Source organism: Rhopilema esculentum, chromosome 8 (assembly GCF_057945365.1).
Source record: "Rhopilema esculentum isolate cy_ngs chromosome 8, ASM5794536v1, whole genome shotgun sequence".
NCBI classification, from domain to species: domain Eukaryota; kingdom Metazoa; phylum Cnidaria; class Scyphozoa; order Rhizostomeae; family Rhizostomatidae; genus Rhopilema; species Rhopilema esculentum.
The window spans coordinates 828,123-840,509 of record NC_142822.1 but is presented as its reverse complement, the minus strand read 5'-3'; the positions used below and the strand labels follow the sequence as shown (position 1 = coordinate 840,509).

At 36.5% G+C, this 12,387-nt stretch overlaps 1 protein-coding gene across 1 annotated transcript in view; it reads right to left on the bottom strand.

Annotated features, from left to right (window-relative positions):
• The window catches only part of LOC135695172 (receptor-type tyrosine-protein phosphatase mu), a 28,285-nt gene that overhangs the window by 12,814 nt on the left and 3,084 nt on the right, over window positions 1-12,387 (bottom strand). Inside the window, exons 2-16 of the mRNA XM_089109740.1 lie at window positions 10,286-10,690; window positions 9,121-9,444; window positions 8,102-8,172; window positions 7,408-7,669; window positions 6,955-7,025; window positions 6,372-6,630; window positions 5,721-5,791; window positions 4,778-5,042; window positions 4,260-4,330; window positions 3,518-3,779; window positions 3,107-3,177; window positions 2,167-2,425; window positions 1,234-1,569; window positions 564-784; window positions 6-60 (exon numbers count right to left, since the gene is read on the bottom strand). Coding sequence (XP_088965866.1) covers window positions 6-60; window positions 564-784; window positions 1,234-1,569; window positions 2,167-2,425; window positions 3,107-3,177; window positions 3,518-3,779; window positions 4,260-4,330; window positions 4,778-5,042; window positions 5,721-5,791; window positions 6,372-6,630; window positions 6,955-7,025; window positions 7,408-7,669; window positions 8,102-8,172; window positions 9,121-9,444; window positions 10,286-10,690 — 3,003 coding nt within the window. The remainder of the gene's footprint in view (window positions 1-5; window positions 61-563; window positions 785-1,233; window positions 1,570-2,166; window positions 2,426-3,106; window positions 3,178-3,517; window positions 3,780-4,259; window positions 4,331-4,777; window positions 5,043-5,720; window positions 5,792-6,371; window positions 6,631-6,954; window positions 7,026-7,407; window positions 7,670-8,101; window positions 8,173-9,120; window positions 9,445-10,285; window positions 10,691-12,387) is intronic.

The window sequence follows — 12,387 nt, the reverse complement described above, 5'->3', positions numbered from 1 at the left end:
CTCACTGAACAAGACCGCCCAATGTGACCATTTTCCTTCTCTGACAGTTTTTGCCCGCACCTGCAATTAACCATCTTTTAAACAAAACAATTCTTAATTACAAGAAAGTTTTCTACACACATTCAAAATATGGTAAATTGCGACCTTTCTCAGTTTCAAGGTTTCCATAATTCAGAACGGGTTCCCAATGACATTTGTGCAGGTTATAAGACCAGGACCACTGTGAGATTACTAGGGTTTGAGTTGTTTGTCTTTTCACTGTGGTTTAAGTCGCTTCACTTTCGAGGCTCTTTTGACTGGAAGGAGCTGGGGTAAACTGTTCCCTAGCAATCCTCATTATCAGTATAAATCCAGAAACGAGGCCTTGCCCTTACTGTGTGCCTTACATCAATGATTTAAAACCATAAGCCCAGATTAACTTGACGAAAAGAGTGGTTGTTCGCTATTAAGAAAGAGTCGGACCAAAACACAGCTATAGAATGTCTCTAAGCATACTACGTAAACATGTTGCTAAATAGTTATCAGCCAACTTTGCATAAAAAGAAAAATATGACATATCTTACTCTAAATAAATGCTCATGAGATATGTCAAGCTTGGAGATATTGACAGCACTTTGTGAGCCAGACACCCTCAAAGTCTCTGTAGTGTTTGGTCCATAAGTAAAAATTTCTACCACGTAGGACATTATGTTACCATTGGGCTGCAGAGGTGCGTCCCAAGTAATTTTCACTGGTATTTGGCCAGCAGGAGACAAAACCCTTGGGCTCAGAGGTGCTGATGGAGCTGCAAAAAACACACGCACCTGTTTCAGATAAACTCAACTTGGAACACTTGACGACAGGAAGAATATTTGTTCATGCCAATCAAAGACAATTTTCACCAAAAAATAATGTGGAGATTTTGGAAACACAACTAAAGACATTGAGTAAAAATGCTGGGGAATGATACACGCTTTTCCAGATGCGCTCAACACAAGTGTAAAAATTTCTGTGAATTGCATTTTCAATTTTCTTATTGCATTGCTTATTCGTTTGTCGAGATATTTCTAAACTAACGACAAAAATCGTTATAAGTATTTTTGGAACACATATTTTATCAATAATAAATATGGGTATGCAAAATCAATAAGGTCAGGGTATGATAAACATACACGCCACTTGGCGTTGATACTATGCGAATTAATACAAAGAGCTGAAACTTTTAACACAAGGCAAGTTCAAAAGCATGCATACCATCTTCTCCAGTTATCTGGAACATTGGCACAGAGAATGGTCCGTGTCCAACTTCAGTTTTTGCTGCCACTTCTACAGAATATTTGGTCGCAGGCTTAAGATCTTCGATTGTATAGGAAGTCTGATTTGATGGTACTTCATGTAGAGTTGACACTTGAATGACATCTCTTTTGGATCTTGTTCTGTTACCTACCTTCACTTCTGTGGTGTTGACTCTTACTATGTAGCCAGTGAGTTCACCGTTAAGTTCCTCTTGCTTTGGTTCAGCCCATGAGATCCTTATTGATTTTGCTGACCAGTGAGGGATACCGACGGAAGCTGGAGATGCTGATGGTCCTAAAACAATTATTTAGATTCCCTAAATTACAATTTTTGGCATCTGTATTAACCATGATATATGAATCGACACTTTGAAATGAAGCTGCTACAGCTCATATTAAAGCAATAAGATTTTGGGCATCAGCCCCAGACAGAATTTTTGCCCTGCCCCAGTCATGCATATCATGTTGTCGGTTGCATTGGGGGCAAATCTCGCAAAAAATAAAACGCAAATAACTTCAGATCATTTAAAAGAAAAACTAAGAATGATAGAAAAAAGAAAATATGAATTGGAAGAGTAATAGAAAATATGATAAAGCTTAGGAAAATATGAGAGAAAATGTTTCAAAAGTATACACACATCGGGGGAGCTTCTTTTATACAAATTTTGTTAGTGAGAAATAATGATCACAATTGATAAGCATACATGCATTACACATGATTGACGTTGTCTGAGTTGTGAGGCACGAAATATAAATTGAGACACAGCAGTGTATAAAAAGCGTTTCCTAAGTAAATAATTAACAAAGAAAGTATATGTTTGTGAATTACCGTGCTTTTGTTAAACAAAACGAAGTATCTACAAACAATTAATAAAGGAAACTTATGGCTTACGGCCAGGTTGGGTCCGGGCTGAAAATATCTCTCCTCTTGGACTTTCAAGTTTCTCGTTGTCTTTCAAGTTATAAGCCAAAACCCAGATGTTGTAAGAGCACCATGGCACCAGATTTGTGAGCTTGTACACCTGCACGGTGCCAGGAACTCCTTCCTTTCTAGGTTTTGAGTCGCTAATTTTGTTGAGACCGAGAGATGTTCGCTGGTAGAAAACCTCGTAGCCATCCAAAGGGCCATTTTGATCATCTCTTTGCAGCTTCTGAAATGGAAATCGTATTTACAGTTCAAAAATTTGCTTGTGATGGAAATCAATTGAATGGTTTAGTTTGATACGGTATCGTATGGTACGGTGTTGTGTGTTATGGTATTTTGTGGTATGTTATGGTATGGTATGGTATGGTTTGGTATGGTATGGTATGGTATGGTATGGTATGGTATGGTATGGTATGGTATGGTATGGTATGGTATGGTATGGTATGTTACGGTATTTTGTGATATGTTACGGTATTTTGTGATATGTTACGGTATTTTGTGATATGTTACGGTATTTTGTGATATGTTACGGTATTTTGTGATATATTATGGTATTGTATTGTATTGTATTGTATGGTATGGTATGGTATGGTATGGTATGGTATGGTATGGTATGGTATGGTATGGTATGGTATGGTATGGTATGGTATGGTATGGTATGGTATGGTATGGTATGATATGGTATGGTATGGTATGGTATTTTTTGGTATGACATGACATGGTATGGTACGATGGTATGGCATTGCTAACATGGTATGGTATGGTGTGGTATGGTGTGATATGGTATGGTATGATATGGTTTTGTCTTTAAATTGCACAACACATGGTTTGGTATGAAATATTGCATGCATGCTAGTATTGCTGCAGTATGGTGATGCAAGGTATGAGTTCTAAATAAACTGCTTACCTTCCATTTGACTTCAATAAAACGAGATCCAGTGCTCACTGTTGCTACAATTTCGGGCGACTTGTTTGGTTCTGAAGTTTAATATTTTAAACAAATATATAGTTGATTCAAATATTTTGCTTTATAAGTAAGCATCGAAAGTAAAAGCAAAAGAAACAAATATACCTGATGTCATAGGGCAAACTTCACTTTTTGTCAACATAAATTATCGGTTTCCTTGCATAATATGAATAACTAAAGAGTTATGAAGTACAATGCAGAAGTTATATACTCTGAGGAGTGTCAGAAGAAAAAGCTTTTGGTATGCTGAAAAAATGCTTCCTTTTTTCAAAGCCATTTTCAAATATCGTACCATCAAAAAATTGTTTAGAAGTATGTGCAAAAACAAACCGTGGCATCCTTGATACTTACTATCCACATTGGTTGTAATAATGAGTTTTTCATTGGCTTTACTGTATAAACGCTGCTTGTTAAAAACGTTCAGTGCAATGATTTTGACATTGTACGTGCTCCAAGGTTTGAGTTCATCCAGTCGATAAACTTCATATTGGCCAGGTACAAAGCGCTGCAATACGGAGCCATTGGACGAAAGACTCTGGTCCCCAGACTTGACTCTCTCATAAGAGATCAGGTACCCCGTAATAGGACCATTTGCATAATTGGGTTTGGGACGCTGAGTAACAATTTGAAGACATTATGTACGATAAGATAGTTTTATAGATATTTAAATATATAAAAATTCACCCACTCGAGCTCCCTAAAATTTTGTCTAGGGACCTACATTTCATATATCAACGACAAAATTCAACACCATTATCTCAAGGCACAGGTAAATAATGAAATAAATTTATCTATTACATGTTATAAAGACTAAAATGAAAACTTAAGTGGCCACTCGTTTTCATTGAGCGAGAAATGAGTGGACACTCCACAAATCGCAAACTATCTTTACACTTTTACTAAAAGAAACTAGCTAAGTATGTTGCTGATTGGCGAAATCTCAAATCTCCAAAAACTTTTAAAACCCCATGAAATACAAATCATGCAAGATGTGTAATGATTATTTAGCCGGTTGTTGAATACACACTACTCATAACTTTAAAAAGATTCTCGCACAATTCATAAATACTTAATTTTAGTGGAAAAGGCATACCTTCCAACTCAAAGAGGCGTATGTGGCGGAGGCATGTAGTGCTCTAAACCCCTCTGATGACAATTCCGGTCCTGAAATAAATACATCAGCCAGAAATTAAACTTTTTAATGAAAAATTTTATTTAAAAACTTCGAAAGGTCGGAATAATAGATGTTATTTAGTTGGTCATTTGTCGGCAATATTTTGAGAAGAACTTTGTATAAAGAAAAGTGCCTGACAATATTGAAATGATATGGAAACTGACCATGGCCTAAATTTAAGGGCTTTATAAGCTTGGAAGTATAGCAAAAAGAAACCTGTCGACTTTAATTCAACCTCGCTTTAAATTGTAATTTTTATGACTTTACTTTAGCAAAAGCAAATGAAATGGGCCTGGTTCTTTAACTCAAAATTTTCATATCATTCGAGATATATATTTACAGAGTGCAGGCAAAGAGTTCATGATTGAATCTTATAGAGAGGTACGTATTTACACCCTTTTTAAATACTGCAGTGTTAATAACCCAACGACACTTACCATCAACTATGGTTGACACCAGAAATGGCTCTGTGAACTGACTCTTCAATTTTTCTCTTTCATACAAATTAAAGGCAGCGATTCGAATACTGTAGGTGCTCCACGGATTCAAACCAGTTAAGTTGAAGTTCCCGTTACCATCTTTCTCTACTTCGATATCAAATTCCTCCATAATGTCCAGGGGTTCTCGTCCAAGTTTTGTTCTCTTGTAAATTACAATGTAACCATCGACCGGCCCGTTTGCATTGTCTGTTATGCTTGGTGGCTAAACGGTTATCAAAATAAAATGAAATAGGTAGTGAAACTATACATTCATACCGCGACAAGTCTGGGTTTCAAAATAATTTTTGGAAATGCATTGAAAAAAAGTAATATTGCAATTGAGATATGTTTTCTTACATTCGTAGATATAAAGTCCAAAACGAACATATTCAAATTCAAATTAAGCAATATATACTAAAATTTATAACTACTTATGCAATTCATACTTAATCAATCGTTAATAATTGTCAATTCTAGGATTAATCTAAAATTAAATTAATCTAAACTAAGTTAAATTAAACTCAAATTAATCTAAAATTGCTTGCGTACATGTGCCTGTAATACTACCTAGCTCAAAATGGGAGATGGTTTTTAGAATATTTTCTATAAAGTTTAAGTCCGTCAGACGTTTAATATTGCAAAATTCGCACCTTGTTCACTACCGAACAAGTTAAAAAATAAGAGAGCCCTTAACAATTCTCTCACAAAAGATTCTCTTTACGGTCCTGGCTGTTTGGATATGACTCTGTGCTTCGCTTGTTGTTAATGGTGGCTTTGGAAGACCAGTGCATGTAGGTACATCCAAAATACATGTCTCAAGTGAAACGCAGTGCCTAAAATATATTGTGCTGCTATACAGGTTACAAACGTAAACAAACAAAAAGCAGAGTCAATTTGTTACCTGCCAACTCAAGACTACTGATCTTGCTTCCTTCTGTTCTGCAACGAGGCCCCTTGGAGCTGATTCAGGCCCTAAAATAAGGAAATAAACCTTACATAGTGTGTGGTTAAAAAGACTCGTAAAGCAACACACATCAACAAGTTCTGATCCGTAAAATACATAACAATATCCAACAATACATAGAAACATTTATGAGTCTTTTTGAATGGCTTAATAATACGCAAATTCTTTGAATTGCTACAGTTAAGGCAAAGCTCAATTAAAAACAAAATGTTTCATTCTCTATTAAGAAAAAGAGGCCATAAGGAGCATTCAAAAGAAAACTTAAAATCCGACTAAAAATACACTGAAAACATTTCGTAACAAAAGGAGCCACAAAAGAGTCTCGAGCGATATCTAAAATGCAAATGAAGTCACGTGACTGTTTATAAGACTATCCATATCTCACTCAAAACTCAAACTCAGTTTGTTTCAACACCTTTTTGAAAAATTATACATAGTCAGATGAGAGCTTCCTGTATAAACATTGTTACTTAGATGTGGCTACTTGATGATTAGAAAAAAAATGCAGTTTCATCAAAGGGAATGTTGGAACAACTGAAAAAAGAGGGATTCAGGAATTGCATGTGTGAAAGACGACATTGTACATACTGCTGACTAAAGTCTGCACGACCAGGACATGACTCGCTTCACTCTCCAACTCGCTGCCCTGGAACGTGTTGTACGCTATCACTTCAACGTTGTATGTACTCCATGGAAGCAAACCATGCAAAGTGTAATTGTCGTTTACGTCACGTGATATGTAGTTAGACTTGCTCGCCTCCTTCACATTCATGTAGCCAATCTCTGTTCTTCGGTAGCGTAAAATGTACCCATCAATTGGCCCATTAGCGTTGGGAAGCAACGGTGCCTGTTGTGACAAATGAGGTGGACCGTAACTCATTGGCATTCGCTAAAAGATTGCTAGCACATGTCCAGCATGGTCAAAAATAGTTCGCTGAAGCTTGAAAATTATTGCAATAAAGACAGTTCGATTTCTCAAATATTGATGTTTATTCACTTTTAAACCTCCCATTTACCTGGTAGGAAAATTGTACCTAAAGTATCGCGAATGTGAAACAGGCAATAATTTAACCTAAAATATCACGAACGTGGCTTTTGTTTCAGCTGTATCTTATGGATGAATTAAGAAGCAAGATAAATGTAGAGGGAAATTATAACAGAAATTACTCACCTCCCATTTTACCTGTGCTGAATGTGATGTGACTTTCACCATGTCTAAGTTTGATGGTGGAGTTGATGGCCCTGCAATGAAACAAACAATAAAGTTTTCCAGACAAACTTTGTACTTTTACTAGCCTTATTCACTTTTGAATAGAACCAAAGAAACCTGAGGAGAAAGATGAGGAAGAAGAAAGAGACGAAAGTGGAATGTAACCAGCATTAAAAGGCAGATGTAGCCAGTGAAAATATGTGCAGTCTGTAAATAGAAGCCAATCTTTTTCATTGCCCTTCAAACAGGCTTTTTTATATATAGTTTTTTGAATATCGAAAGACAATAAAGTTTGTTGCTGGTTTTGGCTCTCAGTGTTTTGTAAATCTTTTGAAAAAGAATACAATGAGAGATAAACCTTTGAGTATGCTAATAGAACTAGTAATTTAACTGAGAAGACCCAACGACACATACGTGCTAAATGTGTATTGACAGTCAGATTGCCAGATTTGCCGTAAACAATCGATTTGTCAGTTCTTTTTCGATTGAACCCACATGCAGTTATCAAATACGTGCTCCATGGTTTGAGGTCTGTTGCATTGAATTTTGTGACAGTCCCTCCGACAGTGCTTGTCACGGTTTTCTCACCCTCCACCATCCGGTTTCCGTGCTTTATTCGTTTGTATGTGATGTAGAAACCATTGAGAGGTCCATTCCAGGATCCTGTTGGTGGTTGCTGCCATAGAACAAGAAAAATCAAGTTTTATATAAAGCTCAACCATCTGCGGATGTCATCTGCGGAAGAACTTGTGATATGGCTATCTGACTAAAATAAGTCAACTACCGTCCTCCAACAGGATTGTAACATTTAACTCATATCAAGGTTGCATTTTCTTCTGTAGATTGCTACTGCGCAAGTTACTCCAAAGTACGGATAAAATATGTCAAACAACTAACAGAATTGTAGATGAAGCATTCTTAGTTCTACATTTTGGCTTTGTCACTGCCGTGGTTGTATCAAGTACATCTTGAAGAGGTTAGTACTTTCAATGATTGGTAAAAAAATGTAAATATCGACATTATTTGATAAATTTAACTTGATATACTTTTGAACCAGCAAGATAATACCGGCCATTTTCTTATGTTAGGCCATAAGTAATGCATTCACCTGCCAGATCAAGTATATGAACGTCGATCCAACACTACCAGTCCTCATGGATTGTGGCTCAATTTCAGGGCCTGTTAATAAATAAAATCAATTTACTATTGTACAAAGAGACCGAGCACATCCGGGGTGTGGTGGACCACGTTTTCAAGATAAAGAACCTGATTTTCCATAGTCTTTTCTTGGGGAAATCAGCTAGGGATCAAGCCTTCGTTTTTATAGGTAGCAGGAAAAAAATCCTATTGTTAAACAATGGAAGATCACCTAGGCTGGAGGTTAGAGCAGATCTAGTGATCTTCTCGACAAACCAAATGCCTGAATAGAGTATTTTCATAGTCTATTCATACTCTAAGACTTTATCAGAAGACCTTCTTGTTTATCAATGGAAACATTTTGAATATGTCCAAGAGCTCCGTGACGACAAGTTGCTTCTGGCACGTTGAAATATGTTAGCTTCTAATGATACTATACAGTTTAAGTTGCAGTAAAGATATGTATGGGCTGAGAAACCATTAGAGGATAGAAATGACTACTGGATATACCTTCTGTCTATCGTAAAAATCTAGGCGTATTACCGAAAACTGGAAGATCCTTTTAGATATAGAGCTCTCATAAAAGTAATTGTCAGCTTTCAAATGTTGCTTTGTATCTCAGACAAAATGATTATTTTCTTGATATATCTTTAGACTATCATATGACTGTTTAAGATTTTCAGTTGATCGATGGACCTTCTGAAAAAATGGCGAATACGCTCCAAGAGGAAGTCAACAGAAACTAAAACAATCTCAAAGTTGACAATCATTAGGCAGCACAGAATTTGGACTGAAGATTTCTCCTTTATTTCCATAAAAGAAAATAAATCATTCAATAAGCCGATCACGAGCTGTTTTTCTTTGCAAAAACAGATCACGTCAACTTGCATAAACAACATTGCACAACAGGCATAGGCCTAAAACAACAAATTTTGCACGATGCAATCGCCTTGAAAAATATGATTCAAAACAGATGACGCAACAACTCACCATCGACATCTGTTTGCAGCCTGTAAAGAGGACTCTCGATAAGGTTTTTATTTTTGCCCAATGAGACTTCCAACTGTTTCGGGAGCACTGACAGAACATAGATGTTATATTGTGTGTATGGTTTTAGGCCCTTGATTAGAGCCATTCTAGATTTGTTGCTTTCAACTGGCCCGCGACTGAACACAAAATCCAAGTCTGCTTTCAGTTTGTACATAACTTCATAGCGAAGAATAGGGACCTCTCCTCCTGTTGGCTGTACCCAGAATACTTTGCCAGTTGTCGAATCTGTTGAAATTTTTGCGATTCTGGCACGTGGAGGCATTCCTGGAAGCAACATTTTGTAGAAAAATAAGCAGACTCAGCTTTTGATACATCTAAAGGTTGTTGGATAGTACTTATATAAGCAAAAAATGATTGACTTGATGGCATTCTATGCGCCAACGAAGATTCAAACTTAGTTATATTTCTTTCAGTCCAGTTTCAGTTCAAACACAACTGTATGCGCACTTTGATTTATATTAGATTGTTCTCAAATGCTGTAAACGATGAAAGATATTTTTCGCCCATTGTCAAAACGGTTTGTCCATTCAGACTGAAGTTGCACGCGCTATTGTTAAAACAGCTGAGGAAATGCTGACTTGATTTCAGCTATTCCGTGATTTGATTGGCTTAGACAAAGCTTCCTGCACGTTTATTGGTTTAGACTCGGCAACAGTAACTTATGAAGAATGATAATTGTACAGACACACTACTTGAAATTAAAAGCTAAAAGTAAAAGGCAATTGAAACATCTGGACAAAATTATACGATTGTAGGTAACAATCCAAAAACATTGAATATTTTGATTTCAGATTCTGATTCTTCGCGTTCAATGTTCATCTAAAGAGATACCACGATACTAACACATTTAGCTCCTTATTAAAAAGTATAATCGTTTTTTCTTCTCCATTAAAAATTCAATTTAGCACTGTAACACTGTAATTGGCTAGAACAGGTCACGTCACCAGATCTAAAACGGATCAAAGAACAACTTGCGGCCTAAGCAAACAAAAGGGAGGAGCCTTCAACTCACTTAAAGTGAAAGTAACGCAGTGCATTAAAAGTATGAGTCTCTTTAAAATGGCTTAGAAGTAAATGAAAATATTTATTTTCAGGTAAAACTTACGTATTACTCCGTCTATGTTAACTATGGCCACATTTTCCATATAAACGCCCTTCTTCGGAGGTTTGAAATCAGCAATGCACTTGTATGATCCGTAGCAAACAAGGTTTTTGTCTTTTTTGATGCACTTAAAGTAGGTGAGGACGCTCATGAGGTCGTATTTAATCGTTAGCTTCACACTTTCTTTAATAGAAGTTCCATTGACCTCTTCAGTTGTTCTTTGTATAGAGTGGATAGTGTTTGTAGAACCATCACTTAGCTCTATGACCTCATCGTCAGGTATCCCTGGCTTTACGACATACCATTTGATAGCCATTCCCTTCTCCCCTTTTGCAGTGCACACTGCCTCAACTGAGCCACCTTTGGGAAGTTTGCCGCCTATCTTCACATTTACAGAAGGTCCTGATCCTAAGAAGAAAAAACATCTAAAGTCAAGGCCTGATAAGACCATGTTGCTAAAAATAAAATGGCATTATTTAAAGACAGTTTGGAGAAAAACCAGTAAAAAGGATATAACAAGTGGTCATATCCGTGAAGTGTCACTATAAGAGAAAGAATACTTTAATAGTGTAGGCACCATATAAGAATATAAGATGAAGCAACAACCAAAACCATTCAATGAAGTGCAAAAGCTTTGTAGAGAAGAAAATGTGAAATGGTCGAAATGAAAAGAAAAAGACTAGAAACCTAACAAAAGTAGACAACCCTATCTTCCTTTAGCATAAAATCGTTAAATTTGATAAAGAAACACAAACATCTAATCTGTTGCGTATTTTTGAAAAGCACTCCAGTTGAAAAAAGTGATTGACGTGTAAACAACCAATAGATGCTCTTCCAACAAGCTTTTGTTTACAAACTGTTATGATCAAGGAGGGAGGCAGCGTTTTAAAAGTGGAGGGACATGTAGGCAAATTAGGGACACCTTCGTGAAATGTAAATAGGTACTTTACTTTTTTCTGAAAAGTGAGGAGGCATACTCTCCCTGTGCCCTTCGGTTCTTACGTTTATGATAAAGATTGAGTCCAGAGCATATATCTGTCGTTATGAATCTATGTTAGATCCTGCAAACATATTCTAGCTGCAATGCTACAATGAATTTTCAGAGCAACATTTGGCCTTATTTGACCTTTTAAAGATTTTAAGTGATTTATCAAGGAAGAATATCTTGAGTTCATTTCTGGCCAGTATAAAAGAAAATTACGTTGATCCTATAGCATAGAATACTCTAATTTTTATTTTTGTGAGGCGTTTGTGAGTAATTGTATCAAAATATCTTAGTGGCGTTCTTATTGCTTATTATTTGGAGACATTGGAAAAAGAAGATGGGGTTGATTCAACAGGATGTCTTCCAGAGACCTGCATTTTTGTGCTAAACAGCCAACAATAATCCTCAAACTAGTGCCACTCCGAATGAACGCCCCCAAGAATTGCCTATACTTATTTAACACCCCACCTCCACCCTAAAATGTGAGTCCTGGGTTATAAGGAGAGTGGTAAGGAGGGTGTCAATGATGGTGACGAAGAATTGGATATCAATCTAAAAAAACAGTTAAAACAAATCAACACCATTTCGAATGAGCGCCCCATACAATGTTGAGAATGTTCCATATTTTGGATTCAAAACAAACTTACTGTACAAAAGATCTACAGAATTGTTTAACATCTTTAAAGAAAGGGACTTGTTTACTTGGCACCATCGAGAGATCAGGGCATTTGTCTTTGATTACCTATCTCTTACTGCTAAGGATCATTGAACTTCGCTGGAAAGATGCCACACCCTCTTCCCCCTATTTATCTAAATACCTCTGCATTTTAATTTTTATCTGCTAGATAATTAAAAATGTCAGCAATCCTATGTGTGGATCATTCCATAAATGGCGAAAGGATTATCCTTTTAATAAAAATTGATACAGTGTAATGCAGAGATTACAGGCTCTAGCAGCAACCCACGTTGCGTGTGTTGATATAGGAAGTGACAAATCTGAGAGTCAACTGTGTGTATGCTGTGATAAGAATTCGCAAAATTTACATACAAAATGATTTCACTAACGAGAATCTCTTTACTATGGCTACATAGAAAATTCGAGCCCAACTATTCGAGTCGC